The sequence below is a fragment of the Lacerta agilis genome, chromosome 12 (genome assembly GCF_009819535.1).
Source record: "Lacerta agilis isolate rLacAgi1 chromosome 12, rLacAgi1.pri, whole genome shotgun sequence".
NCBI classification, from domain to species: Eukaryota; Metazoa; Chordata; class Lepidosauria; order Squamata; family Lacertidae; genus Lacerta; species Lacerta agilis.
Window position 1 is genome coordinate 56,010,121 of NC_046323.1, and position 22,865 is coordinate 56,032,985.

General features: G+C 53.5%; 1 protein-coding gene across 1 annotated transcript; it reads left to right on the forward strand.

Annotated features, from left to right (window-relative positions):
• The first annotated feature begins 613 nt into the window (after positions 1–613).
• Positions 614–17,755, forward strand: IQCA1L (IQ motif containing with AAA domain 1 like). The gene is made up of 19 exons (XM_033166142.1): positions 614–636; positions 1,938–2,265; positions 3,084–3,206; positions 3,476–3,658; positions 4,319–4,390; positions 5,121–5,326; positions 6,403–6,487; positions 6,651–6,788; positions 6,966–7,041; positions 7,677–7,783; positions 7,906–8,004; positions 8,156–8,202; positions 9,970–10,052; positions 11,435–11,542; positions 11,664–11,863; positions 14,052–14,138; positions 14,339–14,516; positions 15,618–15,856; positions 17,657–17,755. Exons 1-19 carry the CDS (start codon positions 626–628, stop codon positions 17,753–17,755), a joined length of 2,469 nt encoding a protein of 822 aa, XP_033022033.1. The 5' UTR covers positions 614–625.
• The last annotated feature ends 5,110 nt before the right edge of the window (positions 17,756–22,865 follow it).

Below are 22,865 nucleotides of genomic sequence, written 5' to 3' on the forward strand. Positions count from 1 at the left end.
ACATGAACAGTCTTGCGCAGTTTTGAGTCAGGTGGGTGGGTTCTTCAGGATCTGATCAAAGATTTTGCAATTGGAGGACATTAATCAAATGAAGTGAAAGTATACCAAATTAAAACATTATTTTCCATCTTACTGTAGGTTTTATTTCAAAAAATAAAATTGTACAGTTTGTTTCTATTTTGAACTAGATATTTATGGGGGCACCAAAATCTTTTAAGTGCGTAGGGACTCCAAATGTATTAATCCGGCACTGCATCTCCTCCAAGGTCGTTTGTCAGGGGCCTCCAGTCCGACTGGCCCAGCAGCGGCAAGCTAAGGGCTGCCTCTCCCGGCTCTCCAGTAAGGGATGTGGCCCTTGGACGCGCCAAGGAGCTGGGAGAAGCAGGTCCCAAACCGAGCTCTGCTGCTTGGAGACAACTTTGGTCCAGGGAGTCACCCACCTTCAAGGTGGGCCCTGCGCTCTTCTGCAGGCTCCCGGTGACCTTCTCACCACACCTGCAAGGTGGGCCAGCCGGCCCTTTTCCTGTTCCCTTGTTTCTATGGGAACTGGCCGGGACAATCGGGGGTGGGGCCTCCCCGCCTTTCACCTGCGAGAAACTCGGCGCCCGGGAGGCAGAGGGGCAGCATGGCGAGCAGGTGCGGGCTTCTTGGGGGCGTCGGGTGGGGGGGTAGCTTGCAACAGCCGCGCTCGCTGAGCCCTCCGCTCGACCGTCTCTGGGCTGGCCCGAGGAAGCCCCTCTGGGCAGGCGGGTATTCGGAGCCGCTCCCGGGGGGCGCCCAGAGCTGGGTTGAGCGACGCTGGCAAATCTGCAAAGGGGGTCGGGAGCACCGGGCCTGCTACGGAGCAGCGACTGGAGCTGCTGGAGGAGGGAGGGGGCGCCAGGGGCGCGTGGAAGGGGAGGGGTCTCTGGTGTTCGGGAGCCCGAACACCCACCCACCCCGCGCGCAATACAGTTCTGCCTGGTCAGATCTGATTCCCAGGTTTTGCCTAGTTACAGGTAGGTAGCCGTGTTGGTCTGCCATAGTCAAAACAAAATAAATAAATACAAATCCTTCCAGCAGCACCTTAGAGACCAACTAAGTTTGTTCTTGGTATGAGCCTTCGTGTGCATGCACACTTCAGGTTTTGCCTGCTCGCGAGGGAAGTGGGGCCCTCCATTACTAGGTTAGACTAGATGGCCCTTGGGGTCCCTTCCAGTTCCACCCTTCTGTTCTAGGATTCCATGAGCATCTGATCTCGCCATGGACAGCTTCCTTGCCTTTTGCATTAACCAAGGAGCCGCGGGGCGCCGGGGTGTCCCTTCCCCCGAGGGCTGGGCTGGGCGGTTCCAATTTCCTTGCCCGGCCAGCCCCAGGCCTTTCTCCACGGCGCTGCCCTTCCATGGCCAATTTGCCCCTCACAGGGCCGGATTTATGTTTGATGGGGCCCTAAGCTACTGAAGGTAACGGGGCCCTTTATATGTCCAACTGCCCTTTGTCAACAACAAATTGTCGCTGTTTTTTGTGTTGAAATGTATATGCCATGCAACCAGTCCATGCAGAATGTAGGCACCCTATATATAGAAATGAGCAAACCTGTGATATTTTAGGGAGCAGGTTAGGCCCATTGCTTACATCATAGGAGCCTACGCAACACAAAACACTGTTGCTGTATGTAGGTTTTATTTTATTAGTTTTTTTATCTTATATTTTGGAAATGTACATCCAGTTTTCCCCCCTTTAATTTTTTGTGGGGCTCCCAAGAGAGTGGGGCCCTAAACTATAGCTTGTTTAGCTTATACATAAATCCGGCACTGGCCCCACAGCAAAGGAAGGCAACCTCCTTGCTGGGCGTTCCTGGCCCCCCCAGAGCCACCGGAGTGGCGAGGGGCGACCTGGGCTGCGGACGGACTGTGGTGCGGACTGGGGACGCGGCTCTTCCTCCCTCCCTCCCGCAGCACGTTCGGGAAACTGTGGCAGGAGTCCCGGGTGGCCCTGAAGGAGCTTCTGGGGCAGGAGCTGCCGGCGCAGCCGACGAAGCCGGAGCGGAACCGGGCGGTGTTCTTCCACACCGTGGCCACTCTCTACCTGCGCTACATTCAGACGGCGCGGCGCCTCGATGTTTGTTACGACCAGATTGTGCATCCGCAGAAGCGCCTGGTGCTGCGGCCTCTGCTCGACGGCGTGCTGGGCCGCATCCTGGAGCTCAAGCAGGAGCTTGTGGAGCTGGACATGTCCGAATACCACTACATGGACCAAGTGCTGGAGGAGCTCAAGCTGACGCCGGTCAGTCCCGGGCTGGCAGCGGGTGGGGTGGAGTCCTGCGGGGAGACATCCTGTGGGGTTGGGGGGGGGAGAGGGTGTTGGTCCTTGCCCTCCTTCCAGGGGCCCCTCACCATAAGAAAGACCCTTGCTCTGCTCTCCTAGACTAGGCCTGAATGGAAGAGCCTCGGAGGAGCCGCGGAGGGCTGGGCGAATCTCAGGCTGCCTTTCGCGAAAAGTTGGCGATGTTCTAGTCCTCATGGTTTAGCCCGGGAAGGGCTAGAAGAGCGGGAGAAAGTGGTCTGGCGGGGCTGTTCTCATGAAGGGGGGCGGGAGAAAGGGGTGCCTCGAGCGCAGTGGCATCCGGGGAGAAGGTTTGCGCAGGCTAGCTAAGGGGAGCTGCCCGCCTCCGGTCAGGACCCTTCCTGCCATCCGCGGTGCCACCGGTGACAACAGGGGAAAGGGACCGCTCCGTGCTGCCCACCCCCGACGGCGGGACGCTCCCTCCGCGGAGTCTGCGTGGCGCTGACCTTGATGCCATTTCTGTGCCAGGAAAAACCTTGTTTCTCGAGGCCGTTTAAATCTTCCGTAAGCTGCTTTTAAAGTGATTAAATCTGGCTTTAATTCGGCTTTTACGCTGCTCGTTTATATGTATCCGTTTCATGGCCTTCTTTCGGGAATCTGTTGCCATTTTAACCCTTTGTCAGCGGCCGAAAAGCAGGGTAGAAATCAAGTAACCGAAACCGCAGGCCTCGTTTGGACGAACCACATCCAACCTGGGACTCCGCGGAAGAGAGGGGCGCCACCAACCCCCTCCCGCCCCCCATCTCCCCCCTTTGCAGGCGGACATGGAGGTCCCCATTCCCAAGTACTTTCTCCACGAGCGCGCCAGGATTCTCCAGGACCGCCAGGACTTGTTGGGCGGAATCCTGAATCAAGTGGGGCCCACCAAGAGCACGATCGTGGTGAGTGCCCCCTCCCTGGGAACGGGCCTCTGACCGGGGCGAGGGGCTCCTCCTGGCGCTGCCCTGTGCCAGGCTGGGCTTGGGCCCGAAGGCGGAGGGGAGGGCGGGTATGATGCAGGTATTTCCTGGGGGGCGCCTGGCGCAGGGCCCAGAGCGCGGGGGCTTTCTGCGCTCGCTCACGCCCTGCCAGGCCGGGATTGTTGCCCTCCGGTTCCTGGCGAGCGCTGGGGTCCCGGCTGAAAAGGGCTGCCCCCTTCCCCCAGCCTCAGCGGCCCAGCATGCCGCGGGAGGAGGCAGTGCGGCTGATTCAGATGGCCGAGCGGATGCGCCAAGGCCGCCTGCGCGCGCGCTTCATGTGGGAGATCCGGAGGGACGAGGAGCGCGAGAGGAAGGTGCGGGAGAGCGGCTTCTACGAGCCCAACCGAGACCTGGCCGCCATCACCATCCAGAAGGTGAGGGAGGGGCATTGCCTCCAGGGAGGAGCAGGAGGGGGGGGCTGTTCCCCACGCCAGCTCGCCAGGGTCTTTGGCCCCTAGGACCACAGGGCGAGGAGGAACGTCCCGCTCTGGTTGGAGGCTGGGACGGACCCTGGAGAGAGGTGGGGTGGCCTTTCGAGGCGAGGGGGCGCAGACTTCCCTCTTCCCCAGCCCAAAGAGACAGGACTAGCCTCCCCTGCCTTACTCCGCCGCCATCCAGCTGAGGCCGTCGGCGGTGTGTGGTGGTTATGTTGACACCAGCTTAATCAGAAGGCCAAAGTCTTGAATGCAGCCGAGGGACTGACGCGTGTTGATTCCCCAAAACCACGTCGTCCCAAAGCGTTGCCTTCCGCCTTTCGCCCGCCAACATGTTGTAGAAAGGCGCTTTGCAGGCCTTTTTTGGCGTGATGCTGCGCTGAACCACGGAGAGGCGGGGGTTCTCTTGGGGGAGTCGAGTCAAATTGTGGGGCGCCTCATTGAACTGAGTTGTTCTTCGAAGTGGGCTTTCGTAGGCTCGTCGTGGTTGCCCGCCCCCCACCTCACGCCCCACGAGCCTGGGCGGATGAGCTCCTTGGTCAGTGTGGAGCGCAGTCCCGGGTGCGTCCCGATTCACGTCCCCTCTTCCTCTTCCTCCAGATCTGGAAAGGGTGCGTGCAGCGACGATTCATTAAACTATCCCGGCAGATGGAGATGATCTTCCTTGGCATGGTGAGCGCGCGCTCTGCCCCCTGTGCTGAGCTGGACTCTTGCCCTTTACGCTACCGCCCTCCCGCCCCTTTTTCCAAGCACCTCTCCCCGGCCGTCCCGCAGGCTTGGAGGGCGCGGCCCCGACGAGGCGGGCCGAAGGGTCGCCACTGGGACAGCCTTCCCTTCCCGCCGGGGCCAGCTCGGCTCCTGCGCCGGGAGCCGCATCGGGGCTGGCGCGGGCCTGGCGCAAGAGGGATGGGGAGGGGGGGAGGGAGCGCGGCCTTGCTAGCCCCGCGCTTCTTGCGCTGGCGCGGCCCGGGCAACCCAAGGCGCGTCCGTCTCCTGCGCCGGGCGGGGGTCTATCCGTGTCCCCCCGCCCGTCCCGTTTCCGCCGGGGCTCTTCCCGCCTCCCCCCCCCATTAGCGAGTGTTTAGTTCAGCGTTTTAAATAATTGTGTCCTCGGAATGATATTTAAAATCCATTTGGGGGGCAATGAGGCGGGAAAGTGCCTGGGCGCCGCGGCCGCTGCCGGGCAAGGAGGCGCCGCGCGCGCATATTACAAACTCATTACGGGGTAATTTACACGGCCGCGCTCGGCGCCCGCCTCCCATCTCGCCTAATGGCCTCGCCTGTGCCGTCGTATCTCTCCCTCCCTCCGGCTCGGCGTGGGGCTGGGGGGGGGGGGAGGGAGAGGGAAAGGGAGAGGGAAGGTCGCCCCCCAGCTGCTCACTGCCCACCCCACCCCGCGCAGGAGCTGGAGCCGGAGCTGGCGGGCCCCACGCCGGCCATGATCCGGGCGCAGCTGGGCGAGGAGCTGCGCCGCATGCGCCAGGCGGACTACGAGGCCGAGTACCAATTGGCGCTGGACAGCATCCGCGACACCATCTACGAAGTGGAGGGACCCAGCATGTGCGAGGCGCTCAAGGATCAGCTGCGCCAGTGGTTCATCGAGTGCCGGTGAGCAGCAGTGGGCAGGGCAGGGCCCAAGGAGACCCTGGGGGGGGGGCTTGGGAAGCAGCGGGAGGCAGCAATGAGCCTGTTAGTGCCAGGAGGCTCTTCTGCCACACACACCTCTCTAAGATCCTAAGAGGAGGTTGGATCTGCAGGATCAGGCCAATGGCCCATCCAGTCCAGTATGAACAGTGGAAACCTGCAAGCAAAACATGAGCAGGAGAGGCAGCCTCTAGCCATCTCTAGCTCTCTCCTCCATGAATTCATCTAATCCTCTTTTAAAAACCATCCAGGATAATGATAATGATAATAATAATAATAATCCCTTCTGACTGGATTGCTCCAGCCACTCTGGGCAGCTTCCAACATATATAAAAACAATAAAACCATAAACCTTAAAAAGCTTCCCTGTACCTTGGTTACGGCCACTTCAGATTGCGCATCGCTCCGAACCCAGAAGTACTAGAACGGGTTACTTCCAGGTTTTGGCACTAGCGCATGCGCAGAAGCACTAAATTGCGCTTTGCGCGTGCGCAGAAGCGCTGAATCATGATCCGTGCGTGCGCAGATGCGGCGCTGTGGGTTGCGAATGTGCCTCCCGCACGGATCACGTTCGCAACCCGAGCGTCCACTGTACAGGGCTGCCTTCAGATGCCTTCTAAAAGTCATCTCCTTGACATTGGATGGGAGGGCGTTCCACAGGGTGGGTGCCACTACGGAGAAGGTCCTCTGGTGGCCATTGGTGGCCATAGGTGCTGGGAGTTCCATAAGGGCTATCTTTTATCTGTACTAAATCTCCCCAGCAGTAGCCCCCCCTCCCGCAAGGGACAAGCTGGTCAGCTCCTCTCAGCAGATGATCAATCGATGGATAGATAGATAGTTTAATGTCATTGTACGTAGTACAACAAAAGTGAATGCCATCCCACATTTACACACATCCACATACATACCCTCCATCACGACTCCCCAAAGATCATCATCATTTGGTTACAGCATTTAAAATAGTTATAGCTCTTGGATAAAAACTGTATTTTAGTTTTTTTTAGTGATGCTCACACACACACCCATTCTGCCTCCCACAGCGACCTGGTCGGCTCCTTCCCCGACTACCCTGATGAGCAGATGGGGGGCTGCAATGTCCTCTTTGCTCAGAAGACCCCCGAAGAGGTATTGGATGGAAGGGCTGAAGAGGGGAGGGGGCTTGCAGTGCTCCCCTGCCCTTGAGGAGGAGCCTCCTGGGGGCTGCCACCCAACCCGCCCCCCCAGGATACCCTCACTCTCCCCCCCCCCAAGTCCATTCCTCTTGGAGTCACACAGATGCTCCCCGCAGGTGCAAGCTGAGCTGGATCTGGCCGAGCTGAAGGCAGAAACCAAGAAGAAGGAGAAGAAGAAGGAGAAGGAGGAGAAAGGCAAAGGGGAGAAGGAGAAAGGGAAGGAGAAGGAAAAAGGGAAGGAGAAAAAGAAAGCGGTGAGGAGGAGGGGGGGGTCCCTGCCCTGGCTGAACTCTTGGGAGTCAGCCTGCTCCTTGTGAGGCCACTGGGCAGAGTCCCCAGCTCACCTGTGCAAGGATGGGGGTGGGAGCCGGGGGTGGGGGTGGGGACACCTGAGGGGTCTGCTAACGTGGTGGGTTTGAGGCTCTCCTCAGGAGGAAGACGAAGGCCTGCTGCTCCACCCCTCCAAGTTCCTGCCAACCATCAACCAGGGCTACCTGCGCTACACAGGTGAGGCAGGGCAGAGAGGAGCCCAGTGTGGGAGGGAAGGTGTTGCACGCAGGGGGCTCTTGGGCTACTTTGACATGCAAAGCTGCCAGTAGTGGGTCAGTGTAGGGTCCATTGCATGGGGGGGGGGTGCCAGAAGGAGCCCACACAGTGCCAGATTAAACCCTGTGGAGGCCCCTAGGCAGTCGACACCTCAGGGGCCCCCTTGCAAATTATCTCCAAATACGTGCTTGATTTCACCAACCAACAATTTGATTGGTATCTGTTTTGATCCGTTCTCTCGGGGCCCCTAAAAGGCTGGTGCCTACTCTGCCTATTTGTAATCCAGCTCTGAGCCCACCCCATGGGGACTAGGGGGCATCATGGGCACTCCAGGAGCTCCACACCCAGCCCAGGGCGGCAGAGCACCCCCCCTCCAGACACGTCTCCATATAGCTAGGTGCTGGGCCAAACACAAGATTCCTGCATTGCTGGGGGTTGGACTAGATGACTCTTAGGGGTCCCTTCCAAATCTGCAATTCTATCACTGAGCCCCAGACATCCCTCCACGGTGCCTTCTGGCCCAGGGCTGCTGGGCACAGTGAGGGCTGGGGGTGGGGAGCACGTGGACACCAGCACTGCCTCCGCCCCCCTCCCAGGCTGCTGGAGTGACCGTGACGAGGCCATCAACTTTGATCAGCGCTACCAGGAGGACCTGATCAAGGTGGACAAGCGGAAGGAGGTGGAGGAGGAGATACGGCTGCAGGTGGGTGCCCAGGTGGAGGGGCGGGCCCTTGTCCTCAAAAACTCCAGGGGCCACAGAAGCTGGGCCCCTGCAGCCCTTTTCTGAGGCCTCCTCCCCCCTCTCCCCTCCCTCCCCCTGCTCAGGTGGATGAGCTGATGCGACAGGAGCTTCAGCAGCTCAAGCTGGCCATCGACCAGGAAGTAGCGAGGCCGGTCAAGGCCAAGGCCAAGAAGAGTGCCAAGGTCAGTGCATGCGGGGAGGGAAAAGCCTTTTATCCAAGGAGCATCCCTGGGGGGGGACACAATGAAGGAGGAGCCTTCCCTTCTGCCCCCCATTCACCTGCCCAGAGCTGCAGAACAACTTTCTCTGACTTTTTTTTTTTTTTTGGAGCAGAAAAAGGGGAAGAAAGGGAAAAAGGAGAAGGACCTGACACCAGACAGGTAGGTCCCCCTCTCTTCATCCCCCCCCCAAGCCCGTTCCTCCTGGCCATGCTGAAGAAGAGCATGTGTGGCTCCTGGGTGGGGGGAGGGAGGTGGTAATGGGGGCACAGGCCTGCTATGTAAATTCAAACGTTCAGGGGTGTGCCATGGGGTCAGACGCTCCCTGCTGCTGATGCCCCCCTGGGATGCGTGCTGCTGCTGCTGCTGCTAGCTCCACCTCTGCCCGTCCCTCTGGGCGATTTGCCCCGCCCCTGGGCACACCACCCCTGGTGCCCAAGAGGCTTCCTCTGCCACTGCATTGGGTTGGCCCCCACCAAGGGTGCAGGCCAAAATCACATTTTTCTGCTCTGCCCACCTGTGTGCTCCCTGGGACTCTCCTCTGCTCTGGGCACCTTGGCAGAGGAGCGCAAGGGACAGGAAGGGGTGCAAATCTAGCTCCTTTCCAAGCAAGCCTAGAGATATCTCTGTTTGCAATAAGCCCCGGGGGCCTGCTGGCGGTTCCCTCCCTGTGAGAAGTGAGGCTACAGGGAAACAGGCAAAGGGCCTTCTCGGTGGTGGCGCCCACCCTGTGGAACGCCCTCCCATCAGATTGTGGGAATGTTTTGGGATGCAGGAGAGGATATATTGTTTAAGATATCCTTACAAGTCCCAGAAATTAGCAGAGTTCTCATTCCCCTTTAAACACACACACACACAGCAGATAGCTTGCTCAGGTTCGTTAAAAGCTCTGTAATAAACGTCCTGGTATTTCCCCCATTAATCCCTCTCAAAATAAGACACTACACAATCTTCTATAAAATCATAAAAAGAGTTTACTTACATAGATCATTCTGTTCACAAAAGGATCCCAGAAGGCAGACTTAAACTTAGTAAAAGTTACATTTGCTCAGGACACTGTTCCATAAGGGAAAACAGCTTCTTTGTCCTCTCTCGGCTGGAAGCCAAGAGAGCATCTTAGGAATGCAGCTTCTTTGAGATCGTGGTCCAAAAGAGGAAGATGGAGCCTGGTCCCTGTAGTTTTGTGTTAACCTGTCCAGGTGAGACCACACCCATCTCCAGTTACACAGAGGAAGCCCAGCCCAGCCCAGCCCTGAATAAACAGGAAGTTCCGGCTGGTGGACTAAGATGCCTTTTGTGTCCACTCTAGCAATGTTGTGTTTGACTGCTCCTGCGTTTTACATCCCACACAGATGTCAAGGAAATAAACAACTGACTTCTATAAGACACCTGAAGGCAGCCCGGCATCCAGAAGTTTTTAATGCTTGGCATTTTATTGTGCTTTTAATAAGTGCTGGAAGCCGTTCAGAGTGGTTGGGAAAACCCGGCCAGATGGGAAGCGTATAGATAATAGAACTATTATTGTTGTTATTTATTAATAGCTGCTAGCCACAAAGTTCCTTGTGACCTCGCTTCTCACAGTGAGGGAACCAGCAGAAGACCCTCAAAGGAGGGCCTCAGTCCGAGCGATGGGGGTGGAGATGCTCCTCTGCTGCAGGAATTTCTGTCATGATCTTTGAGAGCCACCCAGGTTCCCTCCTTCAGGAGTGAGCTCTGTAGTTTTAACTGTATTGGTTTCAGATTAATTGTTTTTAACAAAATTAATTTGCCCAGGCAGACGAAGGAAGTCACCTCACAGAGTTCTCTTCTCTAGCAAAGCTCTTTGAGCCTCTGCCCCTTCTTCATGTGCCCGTCTGGCGAAACATGAAATGTTTCTGGGGGACCCCCCCTCCCGGCTGAGCCTTGCCTCCCTCCCCCTCTGTCCCTCAGGACCCTCGAATCCCTCTATGAGGAGCTTGTGCTTGAGGGCATCATTAAGAAGCCGCAGAAGGTGCAGCTGGCCGATTACACAGGTGAGTCATCTTGCTTTCCGCCCTGTTTCTTTCTCCACGGAACTCAAGGTGGCATCCATGGTTCTCCATCTTTGATCCTCGCAACAACCCTGCCAGGTAGGTTAGGCTGAGAGGCAGCAAGCCGCCCAAGGTCACCCAGGGAGCTCCATGGCCAAGGGGGATTTGGACCCTGGTCTCTCACAGCTCCTAGTCCCACACTCTAACCCAGGAATAGGCAAAGTCGGCCTGCTGGATGTTTTGGGACTACAACTCCCATCATCCCTAGCTAACAGGACCAGTGGTCAGGGATGATGAGAATTGTAGTCTCAAATCATCTGGAGGGCTGAGTTTGCCTATGCCTGCTCTAACCACTACACCATCTCTTGGACATGATACAACAGAGCTCCTCCTCCTCCTCCTCTCTTTTCCTCTGCTGCCATTTCCCCTTCCTCTGGGGGGATATGAGCAAAATCCCCTTTATTCCACCTCAGCCATGGAATGTGTGCCACTGGGCATGTACAGAGAACCGTCGCTCACAATCTGCCATAGAATGGCAGAGCTGGAAGGAACCTCCTGGGGGGCTGCTGGGTCCAACCAGCACCAATGCGAATAGTGGAGCCTGTTTGCCTGACCATGAATGTCCCACCAAACCAAGAGAAGGGAGGGGACTGACAATCCAGAATGCGGCAGCTGCACTGGGGGCTGGGAGCGGCCACTGGGTCCGTATAACACCGGTCCTGAAAGACCTGCATTGGCTCCCAGGATGTTTCCGAGCACAATTCAAAGTGTTGGTGCTGACATTGAAAGCCCTCGGCCCAGTAGACCTGAAGGAGCGTCTCCACCCCCCATCGTCCAGCCCAGACACTGAGGTCCAGCTCCGAGGGCCTTCTGGCGGTTCCCTCCCTCCCTGCGAGAAGTGAGGTTACATGGAACCACACAGAGGGCCTTCTCGGTGGTGGCGCCCTCCCATCAGATGTCAAGGAAATAAACAACTATCAGATTTTCAGAAGACATCTGAAGGCAGCCCTGTTTGGGGAAGTTTTTCATCTTTTAACGTGTTTTGAATATTCTGTTGGGAGCTGCCCAGAGTGGCTGGGGAAACGCAACCAGATGAGCAGGGTAGAAATAAATTTTGTGTGGCCTGGCAGGGAGGGGGGCAAGCGCCAGCAGAGGTATTTTTGATGTTTGATGTTTTACTATGCTTTTATATATGCTGTAAGCCACCCAGAGTGGCTGGGACAACCCAGTCAGATGTGTGGGGCACACAGCAAAGATTATTATTATTAATAATAATCTTTATTATTATTATTATTATTATTATTATTATTATTATTATTATTATTATTATTTTATTAGACACTGGCTGAAGGCCTGTTCCTCTTGCCTCGCCTTTTCCACACCAGGTGACTTCTGCTACCTGGGCACCTACCTCCGCCAGCAGGAGATCGAGCCAATCCCCTCCACTATGGACGTGCGCCAGAACATTGCCCTGTATGCAATCCTGCGTCTGGGTAGGGCAGCAGCCAGTCCCCCATCCCATAATGTGCCCCGGATCTTGCTTCCAGAACGTTGCCCTGGGCCCTGCCCTCTTTCTCTGGGTGTGGAGACCCCCTTTCTTGCGTCCCCTCGCAGGCTCTCAGGCTGTGCATGAGATGGCCCCCCTGGTGAAGTCCCTCCTCCTGGCCGGTCCAGGGGGCACTGGGAAGAAGATGCTGGTCCACGCCGTGTGCACAGAGACAGGCGCCAACCTTTTTGACCTCTCCCCAAGGAACCTGATTGGGAAGTATCCAGGCAAGGCCGGCCTTCAGATGATGATCCACCTGGTGTTCAAGGTATGGCCAGAACAGAATGTGCGAGGCAGGGTGGGTCATCCAATTATGGCATCGCACAGGGCACTGGGGACATCTGAGAGTCCAGAGTCCTCCGCCGGGTCCTGGCATTGTGGCTGGCGAAGGGCTGGCTGGAAGGAAGACGGGGAGCAAGGAAGATTTATTTATTTATCTCATAAAACCTATACAGGTAGGTAGCCGTGTTGGTCTGCCGTAGTCGAAACAAAATAAAAAAATTAAAAAATTCCTTCCAGTAGCACCTTAGAGACCAACTAAGTTTGTTCTTGGTATGAGCTCTCGTGTGTATCTGAAGAAGTGTGCATGCACACGAAAGCTCATACCAATAACAAACATTTTTGCCATATAATTTTTTATTAATTTTATAACAATACACTATTAAAATCCATCACATTATTTTCCAAATCTTAACATTTTGACCATTTATGGCCTTGACTTCCATCAAACCCTACATATGATATCCTAACATTCATCTCTAACATCTATCTTTCACAAATCAATCACTGCTTAAATTATCACACTTAAACTTCTCACTAACAATTCATATTACAATGACATTCCTTTTATTTAAACTACAAAGCTTCTCGCAGTCCTACTAACTTATTCAATTGAGTGCAATTGTCTTTCAAATAATCTGCAAATTTAGTCCAATCTTTGATGAACTTCTGGTCCTGCTGTTCTCGGATTGTTCCTGTCATCTTGTCCAGTTCCGCATACTCCATCTTTCTGTACCAGTAATTCCCAATAAGAAAGTTTCTGGTTTTTTTATTAAATGTATATTTCAACATTTTTTTGAGTTCAGTATATATCATGTCCCAGAAGCATTTCATTTTCTTACATTCCCACCACATATGATAAAAGGGACCTCCTTTTTACTTACATCTCCAACATTTGTTCTCTACTTTGTAGAGTTTAGCTAATTTAACCGGCGTAATGTACCACCTATACATCATCTTCAAAACATTTTCTCTTAATGCATTACATGCTGCAAATTTCACACCTTCCTTCCACAGTTTCTCCCCATACCAATAACAAACTTAGTTGGTCTCGAAGGTACTACTGGAAGGAATTTTTTAATTTTTTTATTCCGTTTCGAAAACCTATACGCTGCTTGATAGATGTCCCCCCCCAAAAAAAACACACACCTCATGTGGAAATGTTGTGGATAGTAGGAGAGGATATATTGATTAAATATTATCCTTCGTCACTCTACGCTAGTGAGCTAGTAGCAGAGAACATTCCCTTCTACATTGCAGGAAGCTAGTTGATAAGATTCGTTGGAATCATATAAGTTGAGCAATCCAATCAGGGCCGTCTTATCCATAGGGGCTACTGGCGAGCCCACTGGTATACTGTGCGCCCCCTCCCCAACCCGCCCCCACCCCCACGGGTGGACAGGCGCTCGCGCGCTACCAGCACAGCCGCTGCCGCCCAGGTCCGAGGAGGGTGCGCTCAGCCTGAAGCGGAGGGAGAGGGAGAAGCGCTGCCACCGGCTCACCGCCCCCCCCCCCATCACCACCAGCAGCCCGGGCTCCTTCCCCGCACCTCACAAGACGAAATTTTTGCAATACGAAACGACTCATGGAACGAATTAATTTCATCTTGTGAGGCACCACTGTGCTTGCATTCAGGTGACAGTATTGCCCTGAAGGCAGGCTTTAGCTTGTAGTTACAGGTACACCCATAGAGAAGAGGAGTCTGAGGTGGGCCTCAGAGGTTCTGCCTTGTGGCTTCCACCCTCTGCAAGGATGAGCCATGTGCTGGTGGCTAAGACCCAGCAGAAGATGGCAAAAGAGGAAGGTGGCTGCGTGACAGGCCCTTTTGTAGGGTCTGCCAGGGTCACGCCCATCTACCTGGTCACACACAGGGGGAGGATGCTCCAGAGCAGGTGTGACAGGAAGTCCTCCTGGCTAGAGCAACATTCCCTTTCATGTGCCCCTCTAGCAAAACACAAATTGTTGGATTCGGCCACAGCAAAGACCCTCCTTCATCCGGTCAACTTCTCAACGGAGCCTTGGTAGTGGTGGTGCCCCAGGGCTCTGCCGCGGGCTTCCACTCTGGAGACAGAGCGATGCAGCAGTAGTTTGGAAGCAGCTGCCCCAACCCCAGCCTCACTTTGCAGACCTTCTGGTCATAAAGGTGGGGGTCACTTTTTGTGTCCCCTCTACTGCAGGTGGCCCGTCTCCTGCCGCCATCCGTCATCTGGGTGGGGGACGCAGAGAAGACCTTTTACAAGAAGGTCCCCAAAGAGGAGAAGGAGGTGAGTGAGGTGGGAGGAGATGCCCAGAGGGTGACCGGGGGGGGGGGAGGGACAGCCTTGGCAATAATAGCCTTGATGTCCAATAACATGGGAAAAAAGCAGGCTGAAGCTGGCTGGGGGGTCTCTGCTTCCCTGGTGGAGAGGCTCACTGCCATCTTTTCCCCTGGTGTGGGGCTGATGGGCTGGCTGCTGCCCCACAGCACGACCCCAAGCGGCTGAAGAAGGACCTTCCCAAGGCATTGAACCTGCTGAAGGCCGAGGACCGCGTCCTCCTGATGGGAACGTCCAACCAGCCCTACCTGGCCGACATCAAGGGCCTCTGCAAGACCTATGAGAGGATCTTCCTCATCCACCGGCCAGACTATGCCTCACGCTACGGTGAGGAGAGGGGCTGGGGCTGCTTTGGGGGCACAGGGTGTGTTTAGAGGAGGATCCGGACACTCAGCTGGTCTCTGGGAGGCGGGAGCTGTGTCAAATTCTGGCAACAACAAATCCTGAACTGCTGGGAAATGACTCCCCAGCAGGATGTCTCATGGGGCTTAAGGACCCCACTAAGGAGGGCAGAGGATGCAAATCATGGGTGGCAGTGGTCTTGTGAATTACGGACCTGTCATTCCACAGCAGCCCCTTCAGGTCATGTGGGTCACCCTTGCTGATTCCGGTATCCTTCCGGCCAGAGCTTCCAGAACAGTTCAGCCAGGCCACCCATAGCCGTTTTTGGTTTATACATTTCGCAAAATATACACCGTATTTTTCGCTCCATAAGACACACTTCTTTCCTCCTAAAAAGTAAGTGGAAATATAGAGTGAATGGTGGTCACTGGAGCTGAATTGCCCAGGGGCCAAAAGAGGATCATGCTTTTTATTTTACAAAGAGAAAAGGGGTTGTTGAAAGGACCCCGCTCAGCAGCTGAGCAGCAAGAGATCGGGAGAGAGATAAGAGTCCCGGCTCCCTTTCAGCCCCGCCCTCCATTGTTGAATGCGCTGCAGAGGGAGGTTGTTTGTTTCCCCAGCAACATGTGACTGGCTGATTAGATTATCTGTCTGGAAACTTTAGAAAAGGCTCCCTTTCCATTAGAAGCTGCAGAAATGTGAGTTCAACCCCATAGCTGATCCTAAAAAAAACAGGGTTTTTTCCTTTGCAAAAAAGCTGCAAAACTTTTAGCTGATCCTAAAAAAAAAAAAACCAGGGCTTTTAGAGGAGGAAAACCAGAAAAATATTTTTTTTTCTTGTTTCCTCCTCTAAAAACATGGTGCGCCCTATGGTGCGGTGCACCCTATGGAGCGGAAAAAATATGGTGCACTGCTTGATTGTTTAAAGAAACATCAAAGTATTGGATAAGATACTGGAAAACACTGCATGGAACTACCAAGGAGTTCTGCTTGCTGCATCAGTCCAAGCACGGGGGGGGGGGTGTGTGAGGCCGCGAGACAGAAGGGGGCCTGACACACCCGGACCCCCTTCCCCCCTTTCCCCAGTGACGTGGAAGCGGCTGGTCGAGAGGCACGGCGGGGTCGTCACCAGCACCCTGGACCTCAGTGCGCTGGCGAAGGTGTCGGACGGCTACAGCCAGGGCAGCATGGCTGAGGCAGTGAAGTCCTTGCTGAGCGAGAGGCGCCTTCTGCAGCTCCCCAAAAGGCCGCTGAACGCCGGGGAGCTCCTGCAGATGCTGGCCAGGGCGGACCCCATCTACCCCGCGGAAGAGGCGATGCTCAGAGTGCGTAGCCCGCCCTGCCCCCTCCCCTAGGTGGCCTCTGGCACCCCCTGCCGCCTGCCTGGCCCACGGAGGGTGGCTGGCCGTGCCCTGAGGCTCCAAGAGAGGGACCCTTTGGGCTGGGGGTGGCCAGACAGGCCCCGTCCCCCCAGTGGAATGGGGTCTGAGCCCGGAGCTCGGACATGCAGATGTTCTCACATTGCTAGCAGAGCGGGGAAAAAGAAGGGAGGAATTAAAAGAGGGTGAGCCCAGGCAGGGAGGAGAATATACAGCTCTGCGCTGTGGGAATGTTCAGGGATGCAGGAGACAATATATTGTTTTATTATATCCCATGCCAACTTGTGTTAACAAGTTCCACAATTTAGCAGAGTAACATTCCCTTTTTAAACTTACACAGCGGATGCGTTTGCTCAGGCTCCCTAAAGCCTCTATAGTAACTGTCCTGGTATTTTCACCTTATTCCTTCCTAAAAGATAAGGCACGACGCAGTCTTCTATAAAAGTATAAAGAGAGTTTACTCACACATCTGTTCACAATAGGATCCCAGAAGGCAGACTTAGCTTAGAGAAATTACATACACTTGGAGACTATTCTATAAGGGAGAGAGTTCCTTTATCCTCTTGGCTGGAAGCCAAGAGAGCAGCTTTGGCTAAGCAGGTGGTGCTTCCTCATCAAAATGTACGCATTTTGTTACCTGCACAGGTAAGGCCACGCCCACCTCTAGTCACATGCAGAGGAAGCCTGTCCCAGCCCAGGAGAAACAGGAAGGTCCGACTAGCTGGTCCAGGCATCCCCTTCTATGTCCACTCTAGGGATGTTGTACTTGACTGCTCCCATGTTTCACACCCCACATGTGCTCCCCCTGTCGGGGCACAGTGGGGGTGTCTCTCACAGAGTTCTCTCTAGCAAGTTCACAGGGAAACTGAGCTTCAGCTCCTGTCATGTGCCTATCTAGCAAAGCATGACTTGTTGCTTTGACTGCGTTTTAAACACAGGAGCCAACTCCTAGGGGCAGAGGGGTCTTCACACACCCCAATGAAATAGTTGAGGGGGCTGGGACCCCCCCAGTTGATGGGCATTGCCATTCAAATGGTGTGCATGCAACATGTCATATGATTGATTATGTGGGGCAGGGCTAACCCCCCACCCCACCTCCTGGCAATATTTTATTCAAGTTGGCACCCCTGATTTTAAATGTCCCACAAGCATTGGGCCTGAAACATGGAATTGAATGAAATATTTATTGCTAAAAGCTATAAGCCGTCACAATTGGTCACAATGCCTAAAATACAAATAATTAATTTAAAACAGAACAGCAACAACAGCAAAGCAAACACAGAGAAATGCAAAAATCACACCTGCTTAAGTTAAGAACTCCCTGTCTCACACTCCCCCTTATGATCCTTGCCTTGTTGCCTAGCTCTCAACTTACTTGCAGCCAAGGCAAATTTTAGAACCTTCGCAGTAATAAATACATTATTGCCAGCCAGCAAAATAGAGATTTGCTCACGGGGAGGTCGATTGGAGAGAGAGCAAAGGATGTAATTGAGGAATTTTTGTCTAGGGGGTGTATATAAAAGGCATCATAACAAATAACGTTGTAGAGTTGGAAGGGACCCTGAGGATCATCTAGCCCAACCCCCTGCAAGGCAGGAATGTGCACCTGGGATCGAACCTGCAGCCATGGCCTTATCAGCACCAGGCTCTAACCCCCTGAGCTATTGTTCCACCTGCTCTTCCTCCACCCCCTTGGGCCGGGTCCCTTTCCTGAAAGTCTCCCGCCTTCTGGGCATCCTCCTGCAGGATTGGTACAGCAAGACCCCCCTGGGCAAGAAGAAGCTGGCCGAACAGGAGAAGCTCAAGTCATCTGATACGAAAGACAAGAAGAAGAAGAAGAAATAGGAGGGAGGGGAGGGGAGGGGGGAGGAAGCAGACCCTTTGCAGCTGCAGCATAAATGAGTTACATGCAAAGGCTGGCATGGCACACATGTGTGGGGAAGTGAGGGTCTGCAACCCCTAAGTGTGCTCCTGGGAATCATAGAATCGTGGCATTGGAAGGGTCCCCCAAGCATCATCTAGTCCAACCCCCAGTAATGCAGGAATCTCAACTGAAGCATCCATGACAGGTGGCCGTCCAACCTCTGCTTAAAAACCTCCTAAAGCAGGACAGTGTGCGCAGGCAGGGGTCATGGGAGACACATATGGGTGCCGGAAGAGGTAGGGGACTCGGCCCACAGGAGGACCGGCTGGTTTCTAGTCTTCTGGGCAGGTGGGCTTCATGGTCCAAAGTGGTGAACCAGGCCTACTGACCACAAGGGGTCCTGGGGACCAAGGGGTGTCAGGACAGGGACTGCCCTATACCGGGAGGCCAGGTCTAATGCATCTCCCTGGCCTTGGGCCTCTCCAGAGTTAGGTGGCCTGAAGGAGCCCAGGGCTGCAGCTGCTCTGCACCCCCCGAGAGTGATCTGGGGCTGACCCTTGAGCCACATCCAACCCTTGTCCTAGTTTGGGGGCCTTCCAATTCCATGAATTAAATGGGGGTGGGGAGTCAGGCACCCACCCAGGCAAATCAGCCTGAATCTGCCCCACTCAGTTTGTACTCGGGAGTCTGGCTGGACCCAGTGCTCAGCCTAAGCATTTAGCCTTCTCCTGGGGGCTGGGGAGGCACCGGTCTTGTCCTCTGAGAAATTGACTCTGTGGGGGTGGAAGGGGGGAAGTGACAAAACTGTCTGGGGTCAAGCAGGGGTCTTAAGCAGCGGGGGGGGGGAGCTGCCTACAGAGCAAGTCCTCCTCCTCCTCACGTAGAACATGGAATCTTAGAATGGTAGAGTTGGAAGGGACCTTGAGGGTCATCTAGTCCAACCCCCTGCAATGCAGGACTCTCTTGCTCAATGTGGGGCTTGAACCCACAACCCTGAGATTAAGAGCCTCATGCCCTACTTGGAGCAAGCCAGAAGGTGAGTGGCTCTTGGCTTTACTTGTCGCAGCCACATGCAGAGAGAAGCTATAATTATAGAGTGAGAAAGCAACCAAGTTGCTTGTTGCAGTGTGGTGTAGTGGTTAGAGCATTGGACTAGGGGATAGGAGAGAGCAGGGATCAAATCCCCCACTCGAACATGAAGCTCACTGGCTGACCCTGGGCGAGTCCCTGCCTCTCAGCCTCACCTACCTCACAGGGTTGTTGTGGGGATTGATGGGGGGGAGAGCCACGTGTGCCACCTTCAGGTCCTTGGAGGAAAAGGTGGCATAGATATGCAATGAACCAATTTGGAGAGGAAAGTTTCTGGGGCTAGCCTAGCCAGCTGAGCTGGTGGCCCTGAGAGACAGATGCAGAGAGAACGAGGGTCAGCCTAAGAGGCTGGAGATAGAGGGGTCATCTGGAGGCCCCTAACTCACTCTCTGCAAACTGAGTCGCACCCAAACTGCCAACCTCTTCCCCCCAGGCTGGAGAAGCAGTTGTGCCACGTTTCAAAAAGGCAGCCTGAAATGTTTGGGGAACTTTTGAGGAAAGTGCAGCAGTGCTAGTGGAACGAAAGGCGGGGGGGGGGGTTGGACTTGGGAGTGTGTTAAAGGGCAGCAGCCGAAGCTCCTGCCAAAAAACGTTGCAGAATTGTCCTGCCTCCAGCTCTGGGTGTCCTCTTGCTTCAATCTATTGTGTGCTTGACTGGAAATAAAAGACATGGATGTCCTTAAAGAGAACATAGACTCAGCGGTTTCCTTTTGTATCTGATGGAAGATTCCTAAGAGAATAATAATAATAATAATAATAATAATAATAATAATAATAAATTATTTATACCCACCCACACATTGACTGGGTTGCCCCCACCACTCTGGGCGGCTCCCAACAGAAAATTAAAAGCACAATAAAACATCAAACAAAAACTTCCCTAAACAGGGCTGCCTTCAAATGTATACTAAAAGTCTGATAGTTGTTTATTTCCTTGACATCTGACGGGAGGGTGTTCCACAGGGCGGGCACCACTACCGAGAAGGCCCTCTGCCTGGTTCCCTGTAGCTTTGCTTCTCGCAGGGAGGGAACCCCTAGAAGGCCCTCGGCGCTGGATCTCAGTGTCCGGGCTGAATGATGGGGGTGGAGACACTCCTTCAGGTATACAGGACCGAGGCCGTTTAGGGCTTTCAAGGTCAGCACCAACACTTTGAATTGTGCTTGGAAACGTACTGGGAGCCGGCTTCCGGCGAGGACGCCATTGCGGGCGGTCGTGGGTCGCTTCGGCAGCGAAACGACCCAGGCCGGCCCGGGGGTAGGAGCCCCGCTACCGCACAGCGGGGCTCCGCTAAACCGCGGGTCGAGCATCCCGCGGCATGGGCTCTCCAGCGAGCCCGCTATGGCGCTGAACCCTTCTCCCATTCCCCCTGTAAAGGGGGAGAGGGAGTGAAGGGACAACGGCGCCGGGCTGTGGAGGCATGCCCCAACCGGGCCAGTGAAGCGGCGGCCGCCGCCTGCAATGAGCGAGATCGTTCTACCTGATTCAGAAGGAAAAAAGAAGAAACCCGCAGGCCGTGAGTACTGCAATAATTGGATTTAATTTTTTGGACATTTGGCGCTCCGGGAGGTACGTTAAAAAGGAAGCCCGTTCCTCCCTTTGTTTGAAGAAGAAATGTTTCTGATTGTGACTGCTGCTGCAGTAGTGGATATAAAGTTTCGAATTTGACAAGTGAGACTGGTTGAACCCCTTTTAGGGGAGTTAAGTTGGTGGAAATATTTCTTCTTGAAGTTGTTGGAATGCAATCCTTTCACCCTGACTCCAGGGAAAATGGCTGCGGAAACTTATGACTAAGATGGAAAAATACTGAAACCTGATACCCTATGCCCACTTCTACCATGTTGGGTTTCGTTTTTAAGCTGGTTTTAGACTCTGGACTGACTCACGAACAAAGGATTATTCTTTTGAACTTAGAATTGCTAAATCAGAAATTATACCTATTGAACCAGGATGTCAAAGAAAAGTTATATCCCACAGGAAAGACTCTTGAGAATTTTGTTAAACTGGAAGAAAACCTTGGCAGGGAACTTAAGGAAATATTTGAAGTGCAAAGAACAATGTCCATGCAACTCCGAGAAGATGAAAAATCCTGTTGGGGTGAGAGACCCAGGATTAGAAGGCAATTTATATCCAATTTCTGGGGTGAGAGCCCGGAAATGATGGGAAGAAGATTTGTGTATCTAAGATCAGAAGATGAACGGAACTTTGAAATGGAGATGCTGGAAGGTGATGATTTGTGTATCCTGATGCTCCCTGTAAGGACTTTTATGGACTACGTCTGGAACTGTGGATTTACAAGAAAAGAGGACATTCTGGACAATGGTGTTGGTGTAAGATGGAGAAATGTCTGGGGGGAAACCCCGAGATGGCGAAGGAAAATGGTCAGAAAAGGGATAGGGTGAAATATTTAAAATATAACTAGGATGGTTTATTATGGTACCCTGAAGTCGGTGTGTTAAGATTTTAAGATTTTGAACTAGTGAAGAGATATGTTAATCTTCTTATTAGCAGCAGTTTAAGTGAAATAAGATGTATGATGTCAGTTAAGAAGTAATAGTGTTCGAAGTAAAATTAAATATAGAGAATTTTGTTTAGATTTTTTTTTTTTGGAAGATTTAAATTTTAAAGATGAGAAGTTATTAAAGTAAATTAGAAGTGGAACCAAAGGAGAGAAAACGGGGGAAGTCACCTAGTACAGATTCAAACAAGAATTTTTTTTTTTTTTGTTCTAAACAGGAAAAAGAATTATTGGTGTTTTATTGGTGGTTTGTATTTGTTTTTCATTATGTCTTGACTGTTGTGTTTGTGTTGTTGTATGTGTTTTGTTGTTCTTTGTTTTGAATAAAACCAATAAATTTCTTGGGGGGGGGGGGAAAGGAAACGTACTGGGAGCCAATGTAGGTTTTTCAAGACTGGTGTGTGGTCAAGGCAGCCACTCCCAGTCACCAGTCTAGCTGCCGCATTCTGGATTAGTTTTAGTTTCCGGGTCACGTTCAAAGGTAGCCCCACATAGAGCGCATTGCAGTAGTCCAAACGGGAGATAACCAGAGCATGCACCACTCTGGGGAGATAGTCCACGGGCAGGGAGGGTCTCATCCTGCATACCAGATGGAGCTGGTAGACAGCTGCCCTGGACACAGAATTAACCTGTGCTTCCATGGACAGCTGTGAGTCCAAAATTACTCCCAGGCGGCGCACCTGGTCCTTCAGGGGCACAGTTACCCCATTCAGGACCAGGGAGTCCCCCACACCTGCCAGCCCCCTGTCCCAGAAAAACAGTACTTCTGTCTTGTCAGGATTCAACCTCAATCTGTTAGCCGCCATCCATCCTCCAACCTCTCTTTGAAAGAGAGGTAGAGCTGGGTATTGTTACGGAAATTTTTTCTTTTACAGTATCATCTGCATACTGATGAACCCCCAGCCCAAACCCCCTGATTATCTCTCCCAGCGGCTTCATATAGATATTAAAAAGCATGGGGGAGAGGACGGAACCTTGAGGCACCCCACAAGTGAGAGCCCAGGGGTCTGAACACTCATCCCCCATCACCACTTTCTGGACACGGCCCAGGAGGAAGGAGCGGAACCACTGTATAACAGTGCCTCCAGCTCCCAACCCCTCTAGCCGGTCTAGATGTTGCTTCCTTGGACGTATTAATTGTTCTCTAAGATTATCCTAAAATAAGCTGTGCATGGCAGGTGATTTTTCAGGTCCCCAAAGGGCACTTTAGGTGGAAATCTCAGAGGATGGCCATTCCCTCACTGTCTGTCTCCAGGATGAGCCTTTCCCTCACTTTTCTATAATTGGGCCTGCTTTTTGTGAGCTGAGAGATCTCCTGAAGAAAAAGGTTCTCTCGTGCGCGGGGAACTTTTGGGAAGGCATTCTGCACATGCTTGCAAACATTTGGAACCTCCCAAGTTCTGCCACAAAACACCTCCCTTGGCTCAAATGCTGAAAGGTATTTTGGGAGCTGATGATAAAAGAAGCCAGCAGCAGGCAGGCCGGG